Consider the following 24,869-nt stretch of genomic DNA (forward strand, 5'->3'; position numbering starts at 1 on the left):
AAGGAAGGAAGGAAGGAAGGAAGGAAGGAAGGAAGGAAGGAAGGAAGACAGAAAGACAAAGAAAGAAAGGAAGGAAGGAAGGCAGAAAGAAAGACAGGAAGACAGAAAGACAGACAGGAAGGAAGGAAGGAAGGCAGACTGAAACAAAGACAAAGAAAGAAAGGAGGAAGGAAGGGAAGGAAAGGAAGGAAGGGAAGGGAGGAACTCATTGATTTTTATAGTAATCTTATCAACCTCTTGAGAAATTTGGAAATAATACCCTATTTTTCTAAACGTTCTAGCAATTTTTCCTCTTAATAAAACCTTAAAATATTTCACACTAAAATTGAGTGAAAATTATGTCTCAAACCCAGTATAAAATAAGAAATATTTTATTAAAATAACTATATTAAAAAGTAATTTTTAATGCTAAAATAACTTTGTGATAGTTTTAAACACTTAGACATAATAATATAACCTGAAATTTCAAAACACAGTACAGCATTTCTAAGACACAAGTAGATTTAGAAAAATTTAGATTTTTACTTTTGTGCTTTAAGTGGTATCTCATTCATTAAAATGACATGAATGTTTAGATTGCATAATTTAATTTTGGTATGTATGTTTTACCTGCAGTTCCAATTCTAAAGCACAAAATTCATAGTATCAAAAATATACCACTGCCCTTCTAAAATGTTAGTTCTGGTAGAAAAATATAAATAGTGCTTAGAAATCTTGTATTTTCAATTAACACAGTCTCTCAGCTTACCTGGCGCTAGTCCAGCAGCAGCAGGGCTTCCCACAGGTGGGTGAGAAAACAAGGCTTGAGAGAAGGCAGACATGTTTGACTGGGACAGGTTACTCAGCCTGGAGGTTGATCCTCCTTTAGGAATAAACTCACTTGCAGTAGGATTTGGTGTCTATTTAAAAATCAAATAGAACGAGTTAACACTTCATGATTATTAACCACAAACATCTGTAACAAACAGGCATTATTCCACAGTTTTACAGATGTTTTACTTTTTACTTATCATTAGTAAAGAAGTTTTAACAACCTGTTTTACGAACTATTAAACAATCATCTTGCAAAGCTTTCATCATTAAGAGAAAGTTTAGTCATTTTATCTGAGGATTTTAATAACTTTAATTGCAAAATTTAAGGCTCAAGGACAAATACACATTTTTTTTCCTTCACAGTGAAATAAGCAGGATTACCAAATTCTACTAATATATTTCAGAGAAGAGGTTGAAACTATCTCAAAATTGAAAAGTTTCAAGCTTATACCATTAAAAACTACTATATACTAGTAGAGGATAACTTTCTCTCTTCCTTACAGTAAAACTTTACCAAAAGATTATGGTGACATATTATGCACACAATGAAGATCAAAGAATATTTTAAAACCAAGCACATGAAATGAGTGATGACCCCAGATAAAGGAAAAGCAAACTGAAAACAGTCCTTTACCAAAAATGCAAATTATAATATTTAGTATCCCTTTAATATAAGATTCAATAAATATAAAGTACTATAACTATTTATAGAATTAATAAATACCAGCTGGCCTTAAGTAAAATAAAATTACATATGTAGAAGTAAGAAAAATTTTAAAAGATGCTAAATAGTCAAGCTATATGAATCTTTTGCCCACATTGAGACAAATGTATATCCTTTTACCTTCTTCTATTTTAAGACACACATTTTAAATTCTAACTACCTATTAGGCATGAAATGTTTATTCAATCTGCACAGTTCATCAGAAGATCTTGGACTAAATAAATCTTTTTTCAATTGATAAGAAGTGTCATTCATAATACTTGCTTAATACATATTTAAAAATTCAAATTCATTCAAAATTGAATGCCATAAAATCCAGAATAACATAAATGTTAAATGATTCATTTTAACAGATACTCAACAAAAATTAACTTTAACAAAGGCATAATGTGACCAGAAAAATGTGGCATATAGTTTGTGAGGCAGATTAACTAGGTAAAGTAAATCATGAGAGTAACCATTAAGTGATGAATTAAATTATTTTAAAACTTAAGGAATTTTTAAAAATGAGAATATAAAAAATATTTATTGCAAGGAAGGTAAGACAGTATAACTAAAGAATTAATAAGAAATACACCAACAAAAACTTGTCATATTAAATACAAAGAAAGCACATGGTAAATTAAGAAGACAGAACTATGAGACAAACTCTCCTAATGTTAAATTATATGTTGTTTAGATTTAAAAAAGAGATACATGGAAAAAAGGTCCAACAACTGGACCTAGTTTGATAGTCCACGTTGAAGCTGATTATATTTCTTGAGTTAAAAGTCATGTATAACTGGAGGGGGGAGGGAAAGCCAAATAACTTGTGTAAAACAGACAACTTATATCCTACTACAAACCATTTTCAAAGAACTCATTCTCTACACAAAAAAATACTACACTTAATTAAGGACAATTTCCACCCCATTCGTCACATAGGAATTTCAGACAGTACTAGGTCAAGAGAAATTACTTAGTAAAGACAGTAATGTGTAGGATAGCATTTTCTTGTAAGAGAAAATACATACCATAAGTCTCTAGAGTACAGTTTAAGCCAGAGTACTTGATGATGTAGAATTACTCAACAATCAGGAAAAGAAACTACAAACAAGACCTACAAGAACTTCATAGTGAAATTGGGATACATAAGACAATGCAAGGAGTTATGACATTCTAACCTGGGGAAAGCACTCCAAACAACGAGAATCAAATCTTACATTAAAATGGTATAGATCAATCATTTGGGGGAAGGAGGATACTAGAAAAGAAGAAAGATTATGGACAACTTAACCCTGAGAGCAGCAAGAATAAATTCACATCAATAGAATCACTCCAAGACTTACTTTCTTTGCACTTTTTCTACAATAGGCCTATGAAGATAGCAGCGCAAGTAGTATTAGTCCCACTTCATAGATGAGGAGAAATTAAGGCTCAGAAAAAGCTAAGTGATTTCCATTTGGTCACAGAACTAATGCCTAAGTTAATATTCAAACTCAGATGTGCTAACTTCATATTCAGTACTCACTGCTTCCATTATACTACACTGCCTCTTAGTTCTACAAGTTGATAGAATTTATTCATGGCTTTGTATACATGTAATCTCTTTCCTGTGAAACAGATACTATCATTTTTTTTTTTATTTTTACACTGCAATTGTACTGAACAAAAAATATATAATCTCTGTCTTTGCAAAAGTGAGAATAATCTGGCTTGGTGTATTCCTTGAGATTACATTGGGAAAAGGAATTGTGAAATCCATTCCTACCAAATTCAAATCGGGAAAAAATTAATTCTAAAAACTCTGCAGGACTTCCAAGGCTGTTTAATATGATATTTACTAAAAGCCCACAATGTATAATCAAATTCAGTAAGATTTATCAAATAGCTATATGTAAAAGTTAATGAGCAACAATTTGTCCCTGTGCTCAAGAAGTTTATACTCTACCAGATACATTTAGACAAAAAAGTAAATTTAATAATGAGGAAGAAAAGGCTATTTTAACAAGGAGAATGAAGAAAAGCCTCTATTGGCAGATGCCCCTTGAGAAAAGCCTTAAAGAAAGGTAAGGATTCCAAGAGGCAAAAGTGAAAAAGGAATACATTCTAGGCGTTAAGGAGCCCATGCCAAGGCATGGAGGTCAGTGCGTGCATATCCAATATCAGTAAACAGTGAACAGGGCGGTTTGACGAGGATGCAGAAAACATGCATGGAACAGTGGACTGGAGTAAGACGGTGAAGGGCTTTAAACACCAAAATGAGTAATTTTCTTTGTTTGAATGCTAAAATTAACAGGGAACCACAGAAAATTCTTGAGTAAGGGAGCGATAGAGTCAGTGATATAGATTGTTTTGGCAACTATAGGGAAAAAGCATTGGAAGCAAGTGACCCAATTATATGGCAAAAGTCCAAGTGACAAAATTTAAGGACTTGAATTACAGTGGTGGTTATGAGAGTAGAAAGTAGAATGCAAACTACATTAGATTAAGGGTTGTTTTATGTTTTGTATTTATATACACAGCATCAAGGACAGAAATTTGTACATAACAGACACTTAAAATGCTCATTGGATTGGATTAGATTGAGATAAGGTGACAGACATGGGAAGCATTGTGTAGCCTAGAACTGACAAGAATGAAAAGACTGGAATTAGGGAGAGAGAGTCATGGGGTAAAGTGAAGAGCCAAGTACAACTCTTGACTTGAAAAACAGCTGTACTCTCAACATAAATAGGAAAGTTTAGAAGAGTAAATTTTTCCTTTTTTGGAGGGGAAAGAAGAGGAATAGAATAATGAATTTCATTTTGGACACACTGAGTTGGAGATGACTGCAGGGCAGACAGCTGATGCTGCTAACGTCTTCCCCTCTGAAATTACCTTCAACCTCCTCGGTAAATATCTTGTATGTACTTATTTACATATCATCTCCTTCACTAGAATGTAATTTCCATGAGGACAAAGTTTTTTTTTTTTGTCTTTACTCATATCCCCATTGCCTAGCACACAGTACAGTGAGTCAATAGCGGTACCAGGCCCTATCTCTTGGCAAGCAGAGACTGTCTTTCACCCTTCTTTGAATTACCGGTGCTTAAAACAGGGCCTGGGAAATAGTAGGTGCTTAATAACTATCTAAGTCACAAAAATTTGGTGACTAAATGTCAGAAGAGAGATTAAGGTTAGATACACAAATTTAGTTGTCATCTATACAGAAACTGCTCTGTAGAAACTGATGAGATCACCAAATGAAAGTGCAGAGGGCCAAGTACAAAGTGTGAGAAGAGAATCCGAGGGCCTTAGATAAAGACGAAGAAAGACCTTCAACCCAGCCATGGGAAATAACTTCTCTGAATACCTGAAAAGGGGGGGGAGTGGAGGTGGGGAAGAATGATAGCAACTTTATAGAACATATGAAACAAAGTGTGTGAAAGAAAGTAATACAAATTAAGTCTGAAAAGACAGAGTGCAATAAGTTTAAGCAGAGCCTAAAATGCCAGGATTAAATATCTGCATTTATTTATCAATAAGGAGGTCCTAAAAGTCTTTATCAAGGGAGTTTCACAGCTGGACATATAGCATGAAAGATTATTTTGGCAGTTTTGTGGAACATGGATAAGAGGAGAGAGCCTGGAAGCAGAAAGACATATTAAGAGGCTAATTGTCCCGTAAAGGATAACGAGGGCCCAAACTACAGTAGTGGCTATACAATTAGAGAGAAGGAAATAGAAGAAAGATCTTAGGAAGACAGAAAGGAAATTAACAATGCTTGGCAAGTGACTGGTTATGAGGGTGAAAGGGAGGGAAATGTCATGGATAACTCAAAAGTTATGAATGGAAAGTAAAATGATAGTGCTTTTAACAAATACAGTGAAGTTCTGAGGTAGTGAGGGTGATAGCATGTAAAAAGAAATGATCAAATGTAGGACCTCAGTTTATAAGACATTAGGTTTGGATACACAAATCTGGGAGTCACTATTGACCTTTGAGAGAAGGTTCACTAGAATGGTGGGGACGGAAGTCAAGACTACAGGTGTACGACATAGCATCAGTCAGTTGTACATGACTTCTCCTTAATATATAAGAAATTTGGGGAGAAATTAGGTCATAAGAAAGCTTTCCCTTCATTTTTTCTAAACACATGAGAAATAGTAGAAGAATAACTGAAAATGCATTAAAGGAGATCGATCACTGGAGAGATGTTCTGGAAGATGATGGAGGAAACAGGATCAAGGTTATAGACGAAAGGGTTATCCTTGGAAGGAATAGAGTCACCTCCTTTTCTGAGAAAGGTAAAAAGCAAGATGAATTTTCTTATTAAACATTTCATTTTATAGAGTAGTACTACAAAGAATGTGAATCACTATTATTCTTAAACAGTGCAGGTCCTTATCATCTCTCCCCTAGATTAAAGCACCAGCCTCCTAATTTTTTCTCCTTGCCTAAGTCTCCCACAATTCCAGTCCTACACAATGCTGCAAAGTGATCTGAATGTCACTCTCTTATTCAATTTCAGTTCCCTGTTGTCTCTAGGATCAAATTTAAACTGTTTAGCTCTTAAAGCTCTTCAAAACCTTTTCCCAATATATTTTTCAAATCTCATTAAATATTTCTCCCTCTGCTACCACCTATGATTGAGTCAGACTTGCTTTCTCTTTGTTCCTCATGCAAAATACTTCATCTATCCCTGTGCCTTTCACTAGCCATCAGGGAGTTATTTTCTTGAGTAAGGTTTTGTATCTCTTGTTCCAAGCTGTTTCGCTCTTCATGTTTCTTCTACAACTCTCACTTTTTTTAAAAAATCATGTTTGCGTGTTTTTTAAAATCTTGCTTTATCTCTTCAAGGAATTCTGATTGGACTTGTGTTGAAGAAGCATTTTTTCTTTCTGGTTTTGCTCGGAAAAGTTTTCAAGCCATTCTCTTCTCCTGGGTTAGTGTCTTGAGCTGCCCTGTTATCATGATAGCTCTTTATGATGGGATTCTTTTCTTGTTTGCTCATTCTTACATGATACTTCTTGACTTTGGACTTGATGTTAGAATTGGGCTCTGCATACTTTTGGAGGGAATACTGAGGTTAGCCACATGTCATCTTCTGTCCTGGTGCTTTCACAGCTCAGACTGGGGACCTGCAAGCTTTCAGTACTCCAAAGTGACCTGATACAGGGAAAAGTCTGATCACTGCCCTTGTGGTCTGAGCTCTGCAAGTACCTGACTCAGGTTTGGGTCTGTCAGCTTGTCCCTGGTTGAAAGTTTCAGTAGACTAGTGGACACGGTCACTGAGAAGCTCTATGAGTTCAAAGTGAGTGAACTCCCCTTTGATCTGTAATTCCTGCCCTGGTTGCTTCAGCCTGGGCTGGAGGCTAGAACTGAGTCACTACTCTGTTCCTGGGATACGAGCCACACAATCACTGTGTGTTACTGAACTTGCTCTTTGCTCAGTACACAGCTAGGGCAGAGGACTTTGGGTAACAACTGCTCCTCTCCACCAGCTCTAAGAGCAATCACCTCCTCCTTAGCCCACCCTTAGCCTGGGATCTGAAAACAGTGGGCAACTCAGCAACCAGATGGTACCTATTCTTGTATCTACGTCAGAAATCCCCTGGGTTCTCTTCCTGTCTTGATGCCCAGTTTGGTCTATGAGCCATAGAATGCTCTGTACACAGTTTTTTCCTAGCCAGACCCAAAGCCTAGTGTTTGCAGACCTCTCTATCTGTATCTCTTAAGATGCACTGGACTAAAAAAAAAAAAAATGACTGTGACCTTTTCTTGGCTTTGCTGATCAGAATTTGGTCTACTATATTTTCTAAAGCTTTATGGAGCGAATGTGCTGGGGGCTGTAATTCTTTCTGCTACTCTGTCATCTTGAGTATGCCTTAGTTTCCCTCTCTGGATTTTCATGACACTATTTTCTCCTACTTCTCTTCTCAGTCTCCTGAGATCTTGTAATTTCTATCTCCACAACATCTCTTGCATACATCCCTCCCAGAGCCACCACTCTAGTTCAGGCCCTCATTTTCTCTCATCTGTACTGTTGTGATAGCATCTTATTTGGTCTCCCTCCTTCAAGTCTCTCTGCATTCCAATCCCTTCTCCAAACAGCTGCCAAAGTGGTTTTCCTAAGGTGCAGGTCTGATCATGCAATCCCACCCCTACTCAAACTCTAGTGGCTCTCTACTGCTTCTACGGATCCAACCATACTGGCCTAGCCTATGTGCTGTTCTACACTCACAACACTTCAATCTCTGTCTTTGCACTATCTGTTCTCTGCGTCTAGAATTCGTTCCCTTCTCAGCTACTCTTTTTAGAATCTCTGGCTTCCCAGAAAACTGAGAAAGAATTTTTTCAACCAATGTGTCTGATAAGGGCCTCAATTCTAAAATATATAGAGAACCGAGTCAAATTTATAAGAATACAAGTCATTCACCAATTGATAAATGGTCAAAGGGTATAAACAAGCAATTTAAACCTATCTATAGTAATATGAAAAAATGCTCTAAATCATGATTGATTAGAGAAATGCAAATCAAAACAACTCTGAGGTACCACATCACACCTATCAGGTTGGCTAATATTACAAAACAGGAAAATGATAAATGTTGGAGAAGATGTGGGAAAATTGGAATATTAATACATTGCTGATGGAGTTGTGAATTGATCCAACCATTTTGGAGAGCAATTTGGAACCATACCCAAAGGGCTATAAAAATGTCCACACCCTTTGACCCAGCAATAGTACTTCTAGGGCTATATCCCAAAAAGATCATAAAAATGGGAAAAGGACCCACATGTACAAATATATTTATAGCAACTCTTTCTGCGGTGGCAAAGAATTGGAAATTGAGGGGATGCCCATCCACTGGGGAATGGCTGAACAAGTTATGACATATGAATGTAATGGAATACTACTGTGCTATAAGAAATGATGAGCAAGCAGCAGCTAGGTGGCACAGGGGATAGAGCACCAGCCCTGGAGTCAGGAGGACCTGAATTCAAATCCAGCCTCAGACCAGACACTTTGACACTTCCTAGCTGTGTAACCCTGTAGGCTTAAATGATAAATAAAACCGATAAACACTTGACTTCCCCCACAGCAACAATCACTTCAGTATCTCTAATAGTAATTGAAAAGTTTTCCCACACTTCCTTGGAATAATATCCACACTGAAAAACAAAGAATTTAAAACACAACAAAGAACAATGAAATGTGTACAGCATACAAAAAAATCCAACATTCAACTAACAGAAAACTAACTAAAGGTGGAAAAACCAACTCAATCCAGTTTCATTTGTGTCAGCCTGGTATCAAGAAAGGCATGTAAGTATGACCAGAGCTATCACAAAATGAAAATTACTGCTCATCTAAAGTAGTTCACACCACATTGTACATGGATCTATGACAATCCATGTGGCTACTCCTCCCTCCAATGATACAGATCACAGCCCAGACATACCTTTCCAACCTGGGAGATTCTTGCCAACATTCTCTTGTAAATATTTTATAAAGGATGAACCTAATGTGCTATGGCTCTTCCTCTGGATCAGGTCAGCAAACTATGGCTCAAGGGTCAAATCCAGCCCACCATAGGTCTTTGTATGGCCTATGAGATAAGAATGACTCTTACTGTCAAAGCCAATAAAACTTTATTTTAAAAACGTAAAAACTATTCTTAGCTCATGGGCTGGATCTGGCCCACAGGCTATAGTTTGCTGCCCTGATCTAGGCCTCTTTGCACTGCACAGGTAGCAGTAGAACACTATTGATCAGCTGTCATTTCACTCTTGTGCTATTAGTCCATCTTTTCCTTGATCACATAACTATCTAGTGGCATCCACTATGCTATTTTTTCCACTGCAGTTCTTCATTGACAATATGTGGTAACCGATACAGAACTACCAAGTGCCTCTCCATAGCTTTTTGTGTGACCAAAATTAATTCTTCCAACCAACATTATAGTGGTGTTCTATGATTTATGTTCATATATCATGAGTAGAAGAATACTAATGTAAAAAAAGTGGGCATTAGGTTAAGACTTTCTGATAACTATTATTGGAAATAAGACAAATACAAAGAAAATTTAAGTTTGTTCAGATAAAAGTTCATTTATAAATTTCAATGTATTTTATATTACTATTTAAATCCTGACAATCTATAACATAAACCAACCTCTAATAGTATATCATACTTCTAACAATCTTCCATGCAGCCATAAGGAAAGATTCATATCCACCTACAAATCTGTCTGTTCTAATTCTAATTTGAAGTTTCCAAGTATAGTTTAAAAGGTTGGTGGGGAGGGGGAGGCAAGGAGACACAGAAATACCACTCAAAGCTAGGATCACTTTACAACTAGATAATTTAAGTTTTCACAAATCTGTGTGAAAGAACGACATGGAATCCAACTTTGCTATTAGCTCTTTTGTTCACTATTCCTTTCAGGGCTGAGCTACTCATCATCTAGCAAGAACTACAAGGTAAGAAGGTTTAAAGTTTCCTCTTTGTGCAATGATTCAAGTTAAAAATAAAGAACTTTAAAATTTCAAAAAATAAAAATAAAAATACTACCACTCAAGAAAGAAATAAGTCAAATGCAAGCTTACTGCAGTGGTCCCAACAGTGTAGTCCAAGGACGGTGAGACAGCTATCTTCCAAGTTGTCTTTAACAGCTAACCCAAAATCACCAACAACAACAATAATGATAAACGGTGCTAGTACCTGGGTAAGGTTACCAGTCAAAATGGATCAAAGTAAATATAAATAAACTTGGAATGGGGACAAAGATGTTATTTGTTCCCTTTGGTGTTAAAAGCTAATTAGTCATTGCTTAAGAACACTGAATAAAAATTACCACAAAGTCAAATCTATCTCAACTCTAGATTGAGGACAGCAGAAGCAGGGGAGAATTAAATATAGTAAACTGATCTATCTACCCTAAACTTTCCTGTCCTCATGACAGACATCTGAGAAGAGTTGTCTGTACCCACTGACTTCACTTCCTCACTCACTTCTCAACCCCTTGCAATCTGGCTTCAGATCTTATCACTAAAACTGTTCTGCCCAATGTTATCAGGATCTCATAACGCAAACAGTCAAACAACCATGAAAGTATCTTCCAGGTGGTCTGGTAGTTGATCCAAAATAAAGGACTAAGTAATAATCTGAGGTCATCCACCACCTTTTGCCCAAACTATTGCAATAGTCTGATGGGTTTGCCTGCCTCAAATCTCTTACCTCTTCAATCCATCTTCTACATGGCTGGGAAAGGGATTTTCCTAAGACAAAGGTTAATCGTGTTTCTCCCTTACTCAAAAGAATCCAGAGGCTCCCTGTTACCTCTGTATGTATATATGCCACTATCTGGCAGTGAAAGCCCTCTACAATCTGGCCCAAACCTGCTTTTTCAGATTTATTACAAATTACTCCAAACACAGCATTTCATCTCTCATATCCACGCTGTCCCCAAAACCTGGAAAGTCTTCCCACTGGTTTATTTCTGCTCCTTTAAAGGCTGAGTTTCTTTCAAAGCTAAGTTCAGGCTCCAATTCTTACATAAGACCTTTCTGGATGACCCCAACTACTAATGCCTCCTTCTTAAGGTTACCAAGTACTTAAAAAAAAAAAAGCAGCTAGAGATGTAGTACACACCTACATTTATATACAAATAGTTTCACTGTGTATATTCAACACACATAGTAATGTCTAATAAATGCTTTTTGATAAACTGATAGATAAAAGATAACATTTAATATTTTGGCCTTGCTCCTTTATTTCCTTTTTTCCCAATTTACTCTTTTGCACAGTGCTCAAAGCATGTATTCCACTCTTTCTCCCACTTTATCCAATCCACATTCCAATAGCAGCAACAACTCATTTTTCTACAGTACTTGACAGCTTTCCAAGCCTTCTCCTCTTAACACAAGGTATACACAGCAAGTATCACCATTCCTATTTTACACATGAAGAAATGGAGGAACAGAGAGGGTGGATTACTTGACCAAGGTTACAGAAAAAGAGACTTAAGTTCTTGTCCTAGTCAATTTCTGGTCCAAGAAGAGATGTTGGGAGACAGTAATGTGAAACTGGGTTCATTTGACAGCAACTGCAATTTTTCTTTGTTCCTCTGAAAATATCCTTAATGCTAAAACAAATAAAGAACTTTATCTGCTAGTTAGTAAATACAAGTCAGCAGATCAAGAATTATCTCTAAATGTACAATAATACTAATACAAACATTTCATCTACACCTGCCACATATTCATTCAATAACTTCAATTCATATATCCAACATTCTGAATTTTATCAAATGCTAAACTCCATTATTTAATATGAATGCCTCCCTCTTAAAATGGTCAGGGATCTTTCTGAAGACAACATACCTGTTAACAAAGATGTGAAGCCATATAGTGCCATATATATTATCCAATCACAAAACTCAACTCACATTGATGTTAGCATTTTATTTTCACCAACATTCATGACCTATAGCAAACTGCATGCAGTTTGCTTAATTTGCAACTTGGATCAAGAGGCCTAACTGAATGAAAATTTTTAAATAGTGCAGTAAAAGGTGGTATAATATGTAATTTCCAAGTTGGCCAGATAAGTAAAAGTTCAAGGTCATTTTATTCAACAAATATTTATTCATCACCTATCTCCAAGGCATTCTGTAAATCACTGCAATAGACCTAGAGAGGTTGAGTACAGGATCTTATGTATATATCTATACATATATCTAGAAGCATACAATTTGGTAGTCTAGAAGCTTACAGCTTGGCAGTCATTCAACTATGAAAAGCTCCACAATCAAGAGCCAGAGAGACTGGATTCAAATCACACCTCTGATTACTACTTGTGGGACTGGGGGCAAGTCACTTAACCTGGAATTTAGGTTAAGTTACCTACGAAATGAGGGAGTTAGAAGTTCCTAAAATCCCTTTTAAGGCTAGACTTTTGACCCTGTGATTGGTAACACTGGACAAGCAATTCCACAACCTCACCTCAGAAGACTCTAAACAAGCTGGAGACTCGAAGTTCAAAGGACCCCTGAATGGACAAGTTGATATAAAGGGACCTCCCCTTACCAGTTCTTGCCCATGACAAATAGTTTCTAAAAACATCCTATTCCTTGAGGTTCCTACAGACTGGGAGTTACCTGAACCATGATTAAACTTCAATGAGCAATTAAATGTTTAGATTAAACCTTATGATCTTCCCAAACTAGCCTGAGATGCCAGTATCTCAGACAATCTCACATCAAACTAAAGTAAAAATTATAGCAGATGAAAATAAACACCTACCAAAAAGAAAGTCAGTATTTTTCCCTCCATCCCCTCCCCAGTGAATTATAACTGATGTTTCCTTTTGGGTGAAAACAATGATGAAGTCACAATGCCACTACCTCATATCAGATCAAGTAGCATTTCTGATGTGATTCTCAAGTCCAAATGTACAATATTCTGAAAATTAATTCCAATTAAAAAAAAATCTACAATAATATATCTCCTAAAAAGAATACTATGCCACCTGAATCTAAATGCAAAACTACAAGTAAGCAAGACTGAAAGCACAGGAGTCAACAACTAGTAATCTAAGCAAAAGATCCAAAGAAAGGAGAAAATAAATTTACTTGGTTCAATATTAGCACAATAGTTGAATCTTGAAGGGATATTAACATTTGCAGCTGTTTTTTAATTAAACATTTCAAAACTAGAGCAAGAGCTCATTATGAACTATAACTATTATATTAATATAAGAATCATTCATCTTTGGTGATCCAAATAGGTTCTAAACTCCACAGTAAAGCTTATGATCAATTAAGAATGACCTAGGAACTCAATACAAAATGTCCAAGAGAACTGCCAAAGAATGCAAAATTACACACAAATTTATGGACCTGGTATTGAAATGTTCAATACTAGTGAACTTTAGCATATATTAAAGTGGATATTCATAAACCTGCCCATTCACAATATGTATACTTATCTCAAAATAGTCACATGGACCCTGAAAGTTCTGATAACTATAGGCCATTAAAAACCAATATACTTTGAGCAAGTCAAGTCAACAGGCATTTATTAAGCACTTACTATGTGCCAGGCATTGTGCTAAGTGCTGGGGATACAAAGAAGGGAAAAAACACCATTCCTGTCCTCAAAGCAACTAATCAGACATAAGGTATATACAGTTCACACTGCATTGTCCATCTGCAGCTCTGCTTGATCTCAACTCCACTAGAACAGGATGCCCCTTCCAGAATGACATCTTTTCACCATGCTGTTAAGTCTTTAACTCAACACCTTGCCAACTCCCTTAGCCTCCTCTTCCCTCTGATTGGAGGGCTGGAAGGTAAAGCACTAAACTCCTCCCAAAACTTTCTTTTATAGACTATGAGATGAATCTGAACTTTGCAGTTCACTCTCCAACTTCCATCTTGCAGCTCTGGTTGGCCTGAATTCCACAGAACAAGATGCCCCAGTCATGGTGGCCCCACCCCTGACCCTTTCAAGCTTCCATTAGATTTCAAGCTCCTTGAGCTCAGGGACTTTCTGTTTCCTAACTGTTATCCCCAGCATTTAGCACAATGCCTGGCACATAGCAGGCACTTAATAAATATTTAATGAATTGAATACAGAGTAAAAAGAAGGTGCTTGGAGAAGGTAGCAGCTGGGGGAAATCAAGAAAGGCCTAGGATTTGAGTTGAGTCCTGAAAGAATTAGGTAAGCTAATAGGGGTGAGAGTACAGAGCATTTCCAGGAGAATGGGGGTAAGGGAGAGGACCTTCTTAGAGCTAATGTAAAGACATGGTGATGGAAGATGAAGTGTAGAGTTCAAGGAACTACAGGAAGACCAGTGTTACTGGATGATGTATACAGGAGAAAATTAAAAGGCAGGAAGGAGCCATGTTATGAAAATATTAAATGACAAGCAAAGCTTATATCTGATCCTGGATGGCAAGGGACAAAGGGAAAGGGGGAAGAGAAAAGCATTTACTGAGCACCTTTTATATGTCAGGCACTTGTGCTAATATTTTAAAATATTATCTTATTTGATGCTCCCAACAACCCTGTGAGATAGGTGCTATTATTATCCCCATTTTACAGCTGAGGAAACTGAGACAGAGACTAACTTGCCCAGGATTACACAAGTAATAAGAGTCTGAGGCTGAATTTTAACTCAAGTCTGCCAGGCCCAGTGCTCTGTGCACTATGGCGCCACCTAGTGGCCTCCTCCTAAGGTAATAAGGTAAAAGACAGCCACCTTGAAGCTCAAGGAGGAGGGCAGTGAAATGCTCAAACCTATACCTTAGAAAAATTCCCTTGGTTAAAATCAGAAACAATAGAACTCAGTAACATGATGCAAGATAAAATGAAAAACATAAATTACCTATGAAAAAACCCCTTATCTGGTTGAAAGCTGCTGGGAAAACTGGAAAGCAGTCTGGGAGAAACTAGCCTTAGACCAACAGCTTATACCATACAACACAATACCTTCTAAATGGCTACATAACATTAATATTAAAGATCATACTATAAAAGAAATTAGAAGAAAAGCAGATCATATACTTCTCACAGTTATAGGTTAAAAAAATATTTAAAAAAAAACCCAAAAGATAAATGGTAATTCCAAAGGATAAAATAGATAACTGAAAAGCTTCTGCACAGGCAACATTTGTCTAAGGGAAGTTGTGAAATGGGGAAAAAAAAAATCTTTGTATCAAATTGTCACTGATAAGTGTTTGACAGACAAGAGATGTAAAAAATTAATAAACATATATAAGACTAACAGTCATTCCCAAATAAACGGTCAAAGAATATGAACAAATAGTTCTCAAAAGAATTGCAAAGTATTCACAATCACATGAAAATGCTCCAAATCATTCATTAGTAATGAGAAAAGCAAATCAAAACAAGCGTGAGCTTTCACCTCACACCAAAGATAACCAAAAAATGGCAATACTCAATATAAGACAGGTTGCAGAATGATAGGTATTGGTGGAGCTGTTAAATGGTACAACCATTTTGGAAAGCAATTTGCAAATCATGCAAATAAAGTGACTAAAACAAAATGGCCATATCCTTTGAATCAGAGACTTCATTACTGGGCTTATTCCCCAAGGAAGTCATTGATAAGAAAATCCTCATATACACCAAAATAGTTATTAGAACTTTTTGCAATAGCAAAAAATTGGAAACAAAGTAGATGCCCATCAACTGGTGAATGGCTAAACAAATTATGGCACATGAATGTAATGAAATATCACCATATAAGAAATGATGCACGTGATGAATATAGCCAATGAAAAAAGTCCACATGAATTCCTCATAGGGAAGTAATCAGAGCCAAGAAAATAACATACACAATAACTGCAACAGTGTAAACAGAAAGAATAACTACACACAAAAAAATCAAAAGTGAATGTAATAAAATTACAAAGATCAAGCATGACTTGAATGAAAACCTCTTTGTGGTGGTCCACAATATATGGCACATGTTTTTGGACTTTTTCAATGTATTGTGCTGATTTTTTCTTCTTTTTTTTCTTTCTTTTCTGTCTTTAAAAAATGCTATCTGTAATTTGGGATGGATCTCTGATAAGGGGAAGGGAAATAACCATGAAGATGTAAAAAACAGAAGAAGTAAAATTCTTTTGGCGGCTGAGTGGAGGCTGAGTTAGAGGGGAGAAATAATTTGAGGCAGGGAGACTGGTTGGAAAGCTATTGGAACAACCTAGAAGGAAAGTGATGAGAATCTAAACTGGTGACTGAGTAACTAGAAAGAGGAGAAATAGTGAAGATAGAAATGACAAGATTTGGCAAGATAACGTACATGTTGGATGAATGTGATTATGGAGGTAAACTGAGATTGGGCAACAGGCAGATGGTAATGCCCTCAACAGTAACAGGAAAGATGGGAAGAGGGGAGCGTGTGGGGAGAAAGATATGAGTTCTCTTTCAGACATGCTGAATTTTGAAATGCCTACAGGATCTTCAATTTGAGTTATCCAGAAGTCTGTTGGTGACATGGGACTGGAGCTCAGGAGAAGTAGTGTTGGATATACAGACTGAGAATCATCTGCAAAGAGATGATAACTAAACCCAGGGAAGCTGACGAGATCCCTAAGTACAGAGCAAGAAGGGACAGGACAGATATTTGAAAGACACTCGAAAGTAGTAAACATAATAGGATGAAAAATCAACAAAGGAGACAAAGAAGGAGCAGTCAGTAGAAAATTGGAAGGGAACAGTGTCACAAAAATGTAGTGAGAAAAGAGGATCCAGAGAAAGGCTGAGAATGCTGCAGAAATCAAGAAGGATGAAGGCAGAGAAAAAACCCTCAGATTTGGCAATTAAGAGCTTGTTGGCAATTTTGGAGAGGGCAGTTTCACTTGAATAAAGGGGTCAGGAGTTTTTGAAGACAGTGAGAGAAAAGAAAGTGGAAGTATGGAGTACAGATCACACTTTTCAGGGACTTTGGCTGAGAAGGAAAGGAGAGATATAAGATGATAGACTGAATCAAGTGAGAGTTTTTTTAAGGATGAGGGAGACATGAATGTGCTAGTAGGCATCAGGGAACAAAGACTTGTTTTACATTACTTTTGTGCCAAGTTAAACAAAAGAAAAGAATTAGTCCATAACAATGTCTTTGACCAAAACCCATCTGAGAATGTTCTTAGATTAGCACATCTATTTTTGAATGGGAAAATTTCTGCATATGGTCCTTTAGTACATCATGCTCACCTAGTAAGTGTAGCTAAAAGGAAAAAGTTCTTTACTAATGACTCATCTGGTTATGGAATATAAAATGTGAGGCTTGTGAAATTTAGACATAATTCAAGTGAATTTTTATTTGTTGAGTCCCATATACCCAAGTGGAAACTCTTAAGAGCTAGCCTGAGAACTAAAATGTAATTCATGAATTTTAAAATTGTTCTTCCCTGTTGTGGTGCATTAGCTAGCATTAGCTCTTTGTACTGTGATACAGGTAGGAAAATCCAAGTTATTTTCAAAACTAAACACAAATAAAAATATTATGTAGAAATAAAACCTCATATTTGCCACCATGAACGTTAATACCATATGGAGGTTTCATATAGAAGTTCCAGTAAACGTGATACAGTAGCATAATCCTACCCTGGAAACTTCAGTTATACTGCCATTTTAATAGACCATTCTAAATGCAAAGTTACCACTAGAAGATTTCTCATAGCCATTCCACCACTTTATTTTTAGGCAAAACTCAAGACAAATAAGCAAATTTATTATTCTAAATGCAGAAATTTACGAACAGGTCAAGGTAGTAGAATGACAAAATAATACAATCAATAGTGAAAAAATAATATCAATTTTAATCTGTTCTCTTTAACATCTCTTTCAGCAACAAAACAACCAAAAGTCAATTAGGGGAAAACAACAACAAGAAGAAGGAAATGGGGGTCAAGAAGGCTAGCTCATCTACTAACTAGACAGCTATTTGAAGATTGATGATGATGATGATGATGATGATGATGACGACGGCAACAACAACAATCATGATGACAGAAAAAGATTTATAAAGCACTTTAAGTTTGCAAAGTGTTTTACATGTTATATAACAATGATCCATGATGACAGAAAAAGATTTATAGAGCACTTTAGATTTGCCAAGTGTTTTACATGTTATTTCATTTGATTCACACAACTCTGGCTGATATTATTACTCTCATTTTATAGATGAGGAAACGTAGGCAAAGGTTAAGTGACTTTCCCAGGGTCTTATACCTCCTAAGCAAACATCTGAGGCAGGATTTGAATTCAAATATTCCTAACTCCAAGTCCAGTGCTCTATATCCATTGTGCCACCTCAATAACAATAACTGAGCTAAGTATACTGATTCTTCCATTCCACCACTCAACCCATTCACATGAGCAAGACACTACAGGCTTTTTTCATTATTTCAAAAAAACAAACAAAAAACATGTTTTGCCTCCCTCTAACAACCCATACTTTTAAACAAAATAAAAAGCTGCTATGATTTTTAGGTTTTGATTTGTAGCATTAACACACTCCAAATACATAAATGTGAAGGACACACACACACACACACACTCCCCAACAAGGTAAAACTGCTGACAAAAAAACAAAAAACAAAAACAGACTAGGTAAATTGAGAGATGTAATTTTATCTAGTTTTAAAAGTTAAGTGACATGGGGCCAGTAAATTCATAACAGCTTAGATTCAAGGAATAAAAATCAGTTGCACAGGGGACATTTCTACAAATCTCAATGAGAGTTAATTGATATTTGAAGCAGATTCAGCTTAAATTAAAAATCTAACAGGTAGGTAGAAAAAAACACTGATCAATGTTCTTCATGGTAAAGAGATTTGGAATCCTCCACAAATGAATTGTTATGAGCCTTTAGATAAGTCATTTAACTTTTCTGTGACCATTAAAATATCTGTAGCTAAAACAGGAATAATTTTCACATTACCTTGAAGAGCTGCAATGAAGACTAGCAGGAATTTTTGTCAAGTACTTCAGGGCTTAAACCATGGAGAGCAACTAGTGTCTCCCACAAAAGTTTCTACTACCACTGTTCAGAGACAGAATAGTAGGATAGATGGACCAATGATCTGCCTCAATATAATTAATTCTTTAAGTTCTTATAGGAAAGGAGTACTATTATCAGACACAAGATTCAGATAGCCTTAATTGATATGTCACAAGAATAAATTGAAAAGGAAGTATTTTTAATTTTAAGAAATGCCTCTCTTTATAACATATAATCATTTAATTTTTGTCAATTCTCTCCCCTGAACACACTGAAAAACCAAAGAAATTCTGTAAGAAGTATTTTTATTGCCAACAAGATTTGACAGACATCAAAATAATTCAAGTATTTAGTTGAATGTTCATTTCCTGTTTTATTTTGTCTTTTAATGAAACATGATCAAAATTTTATTTGGTATATAAATCTAATTTTACAATGCTGATAGAATGAGAATTTCCTTATTTCCTGTGCTCTGAGCAATGTTATATAAAGCTAGCTGCTAAAATATTATTAATGCTGGAGAGAGCTAAATGATCTAGTATCAGATATAGTGGAATTCCTTTAAAATACTAATGTTAATGGTAAAAGTAAAGCCTACCACCTTACAAACTGTTATAATTAACTCTGGATGTATACAATATATTTGCATCCATGAATGATAAACTTCCATTTATCCAGAATGATAAAGGAAAAGGGGTACTTCTGGTTTTTAATAATTAAATATTTTTGGTTAAGTTATCCAGAACACTAAACACAAATGACCAAGTTTCAAAGGCAGAGAATAAATAAAATGTGTGAACTTAATCACTTATTCAGAAATCCATAGATACTTTCAGAGCTTAGTGCATTAAAGTCTACAACAATCAATCGTCATTATATACTGCAGTAGATATAGGTGACAAAGAGGACAGTGGACAGAATCTGTACTGACCTTAAAATACGTACTTGAGGACGTTTTTTGGATTAAGTGCCTGCTATTAGTTTGCGTATTTGTAATTTGTTTCTTATAAGATAATGTGCTGCCTACCCCCCTCCCCCGCACACACACCATCCAATTTTTTGAGCTCTTTGACCAAATTCTAGATAAATGAGAATTTACTATAATGACTTTTTTAAACAGGGCTTAACTGACTATATATATAGACTAAAGTGTCCTGTCAGGTTATGTGTATTACAAATAATTCAATTATTTTTAAATAAATTCCAATAGAAAAAAAAGGGGAAGAAATCATAATGGAGGAAAAACTAGATAAACTACTAAAAATATCAGCTAATTTTTGCATGGACCACTTAATTTACATTCCTGGTGAATAATCTGGCCCAAATAATCTCCCCAAAATTAAACAACAAAAAAACTCTTAAAGTAAAAGCAGCCACGATATCAACTTTCAAAGATTGTCTAGTAAAAATTACTTTTACCTGTAGATTGTTTTCTGTGACTCTGTTCCACCAAACCATATTGATAGGTACTCCTGATTTACACCTGTCAGCCAGGCAGCCAATAGGATTCTTTGCTTTTCGTGCCTTTGATCCCACCGGAACTAGCCTCTCTTCCAGCATCCCCAGTCGGTACTTCCTTGGCTATGAAAAAGAAGGAAAGAAACCAGGCCACTCCTAACATCCCTCAGATTTAGCTAAACTAACTAGCAGAAAGAAGACGTCTGGGGATTGGTGGAAAAGGAAATAATTTGAACATTTCTGATGGAGTTACCTCCCCATCCCTTATTCCCACATCAATCCATCATCCTATCACGCAGATTTTGGGTAACATTACTTAGAAAAACAACTGTCATATTTTAAAGTGAAATCTTATAATATAAAAATGTGGAGTACGAGAACTGATTCTGTTTCTAAGCTAAAAGTTTTAAAGTCAATTTCAAAGTAAATGCTTCACCAAAGTTTCTCCACTGGCACTTACCTATTCTCACTGCATTATGAAGAAATGGCTTTAATGAAAGAAACTGTAAAATTATCCAAACTATATCTTTTTTTCTCCTCTTTACCCTCAACCCCCACCTGAAAGCCCAAATAAATACCTTCAATTGATTTATGTTAGATAAGAAGTATGCTACCTAATTAACAGGAATTGAATTCTAACAGAGTAAAGTCAAATAAAATTTAAATTCTACCAACTGTCCAGTTCTCTCTTCTGAATCTGTTCAGCATTAGACTTCAAACAGAAGCTTTATTTAAAGGGAGGAGAGTCAAAGAAATAAAACAGAATGAAAACTTATACCATCAAAATTTCAAAATATGAAGAAATTAATAATTTTAAAGTATTTACCTAAAAAGTAAGCTAAAAGAAATCAAACAAAACAAAATTTCAGGAAATCTAAAAGAAATAGTCTAAACCCTATTTTACTAATCTTATACACTCAATCCATTCAAAAAAGAGCCTATGTTCCAAAAACAACTGTGTATTAAGCAAATAAATACAAGGTAATGAAGGGTGGGCTCAAGTAGTTTGGGGGTGTGGAGGTGGCTGGGGTCGATTCCAGAAAGAATCTAGGAGGTGACTTTTAAACCAAACTTTGAAGGAAAACTAGGGATTGTTAGAGATGAAGGTGTAGAAGAAGCACATTCCAAGCATGGGACGAAGTCTATACAAAGGCACTGAGAAGGGAAATGGAATGCCATGTTGGAGCAACAGGCCAGTCTGGCTGGACTAAAGCATATTAAGAGGAGCCATGCATAGTAAGATGTAAAAGACTTTAAATGCCAAAATAGAGGATTCTGTATTTGATCCTAGAGGTAACTGCAATCAGACTATTCAATCTTTGTACAAATCAAACCTAGATTACTAACAACCCAAAGATCAGTCATAATAGAGGAGATGGTGTTTTCATCTCTATGACTTTAAACTTTTTCAATCAATACACTTTCAAAGTTCATTTTTTCCCCACTATGTAAAACAAGTTTATACTATTTCATCCCAAAAAAGTCTTTATAAAGATTTCTCTAAAACAATTTGAAGCTACTCAAAAAAATTCCATTATTCCTAAAATCCTTTGTTTTAAAAAAGATACAAAGAGAATTTGTACACATCAGAAGGATGTTTGAAAAACTCTTTTATTCCAAAATCAATTTCTATACACTGACCAATGTTGATCCCAAATTAAAGTGAATCAGTTAACAAGCTATTATTAAGCACCTATTACTCACCAGGCACTGTGAAAGGCACTGGGGATATAAATACAAATTCAAACAATAAAACAATCCTTACTCCCAAGGAACTTAAAGTATACATCCTTCCTTTCTGTTAACAAACTGTAAAGCCAGAGACGTATAAAGTGACACGTACAAATCACTCGCCTTCATTTTTTCACTTCTTTCTAAATCCTCTGCTATTTGGCTTCCAAACTCATCACTCAACCAAAACTGCTCTCACCAAACTTAACAATGATCTCTTTCTTAATTACTAAATTGTTCTTTACTCATTAGCCATCCTTCTTGACCTACCTGTAGTACCTGGCATTGCTGTCCACCTTCTCAGGCTGGATACTCTCTCCTCTCTGGATTTTTGTACCACTGTTCTCTCTTGGTTCTCTTCCTATAGATCAATCCTTTGTGGGATATCCAGAGATAAAGCATTTATTAAGTGCTTACTATGTGCCAGGAACATTAATTGTGGATATGCCCCAAGATTCTGCTCTAAGCCCTCTTCTCTTTTACTTAATCTCTCACTTGGTGATCTCATTAGTTCCCACGGGATTCAATTATCATCTCTATTCAGATGATTCCCAGATCTATCACCATCTTTACTGAGCTCTAAACCTGAATCACTACCTATCAGACATTTCAAACTGGATATACCATAGGTATCTTATATTCAGTATGACCACAACAGAACTTACCATACTTCCTACCACCAAGATTCACAACCTCTGTCATTCCATTCTTGAGCCCTTACCTTCGCTCATTCTCACATGACCAACCAACTGCCAAATTCTGTCACGTATACCTCCACAGTATCTCTTTCATATGGCTCCCTCTCTCCATTCTTATCACAGTCACCACCCTAGAACAGGCCCTCAATCTCAAATGAATATCCCATACGCATTTTAAATTCAACATGCCTAAAATAACTCATCTTTTACCTTAAAAAAAATCTTCTCCTTAACCCCAACTGCCTAAAAATAAAATTTAAAAAAAAATCTCTTCTCCAAATTTCCTATTTCTGTTGAGGGCATCTCTTGCTTTCTGTCCAATCCAGGTTCACAACCTCAAGAGTCATCCTGTGCCCTTCACTTTCCCTTACGTACCATATCCAATCAGATGCCACACCTTATCAATTCTTGTTCCACAATATATCTCATATCCTTTCCCTTCCCTTCACTCACACAGCCACAAACTTAGTTCATGCCCTGATCACCTATTTTAGACCATTACAATAACTTATAATAACCTATTATGTGCTTATTACAGTTTTTCCCATCTCCAGTTCCCTTTCCACATAGCTGAAAAAATAATCTCCTCAAAATTAAAGTCTATGACCTTCCCTTGCCCAAGAACTTTCAGCGGTTCCCTAACGTCTTTGGGATAAAATACAAATCCCTTAGCTCGGCATTCAAAGCCCTTCACAACCTGGCTCCAGCCTACATTTCCAGGCTTCCCTCACTCGACTCTTCTTTTACACATTAGATGTCCCTGTCAAACTAGCCTGCTTGCTGTTCCCAAACCTGGCCTCCCAGGTCCTGCCTTCACCAAGGCATGCCTGAAAAGGCTTTCCACGCACTCTCGCCACTTAGGCTCTTGAGCTTTCTCCCAGGCGCACCCACGGGAGCGCCTTCAATGGGACTCTTCCTGGTTTTCCCTTGTTGGTGTCCTCTCCTTCCTCAAATGACTATTTATCTGCTTATTTGTTTTACAAGTTACATGCCCCAATACAAGCTCCTTGAAGGCAAGACATTTTTCCTTGCTGCCTTTGAATCCTTGCTGCCTAGCACAGTCACATGCATACAGCACATACTTAATAAACAGTGTGTTGAACGGTAACTGGAGAGTTAATTTGAGATGCGTGATCATCTGAATTAGAACTTCGGATCATATGACATTAAAAAGGTAATGGAAAGCAATCAGTTCACTCATTATCCTAACTTAAGTAGCAATAAGGTTGATAAAATATAAACTTAGTACTAAAATTAAGTTTAGTAGAGATAATTCCCCAACCAAAAACTAACATGTGAAGACCAGCTAATAGATCATAGATCAACTAAATGAAGAAACTCTCAAATTTCTCTATCACTAAGCAACTAAAAGCTTAGCAAATAAAAATTACTTCTCATACTATGTTCTTTCTGCATAAACATAAAAGAATCAGGCTAATATGAAGAAATGTTAACATATTTCTTCCTACTTAGCACATAACTAGGCAGAGAACTATATTAAAGTGAGTAACACTAGGTAAATTCAGTTAATGTCCATTATTTTTCAGTTGCTATATTTTAACAAGAATATTTTTAAAATAAAAGATAATGAAAATGAACAGTATAAAGCACTTCTCAAGGTCCATTTCATGGAATCATACTATCAATGAAAGAATGCAGAAACAAAGTACTTCTGGCAACAGGTTCAAATCCAACCAGCCCTCTGTATATAATAAAGGACCCATCTTATAACCAAAATAAGTACTACAGCAAGGTTCCAGTGTATATATTAAATAATGTTATAAGCAGAGAAAGAAAGTAATATTAAATAACTAATTCAGGTTTCACCATTTTGAAAACTGTAAAATTTATAAAGATTAGCTTGAAGATTGCACCTTTGGAAAAAATGGGACTTCTCAAACAAATATGGAGTATAGATGAGATGTGAAGGTGAAAGTTTCAT

At 35.9% G+C, this 24,869-nt stretch overlaps 1 protein-coding gene across 2 annotated transcripts in view; it reads right to left on the reverse strand.

Annotated features, from left to right (window-relative positions):
- Window positions 1–24,869, reverse strand: part of PAN3 (poly(A) specific ribonuclease subunit PAN3) — a 139,668-nt gene that overhangs the window by 75,661 nt on the left and 39,138 nt on the right. Inside the window, exons 5-6 of one of the 2 annotated variants that reach the window (XM_027877614.1) lie at window positions 20,460–20,621; window positions 749–899 (exon numbers count right to left, since the gene is read on the reverse strand). In XM_027877614.1, the coding sequence (XP_027733415.1) occupies window positions 749–899; window positions 20,460–20,621 (313 nt within the window). The remainder of the gene's footprint in view (window positions 1–748; window positions 900–20,459; window positions 20,622–24,869) is intronic. The other variant, XM_027877615.1, reaches the window with a different exon arrangement.

The sequence above is a fragment of the Vombatus ursinus genome, unplaced genomic scaffold, assembly GCF_900497805.2.
Source record: "Vombatus ursinus unplaced genomic scaffold, bare-nosed wombat genome assembly UNPS02014813.1, whole genome shotgun sequence".
NCBI classification, from domain to species: Eukaryota; Metazoa; Chordata; class Mammalia; order Diprotodontia; family Vombatidae; genus Vombatus; species Vombatus ursinus.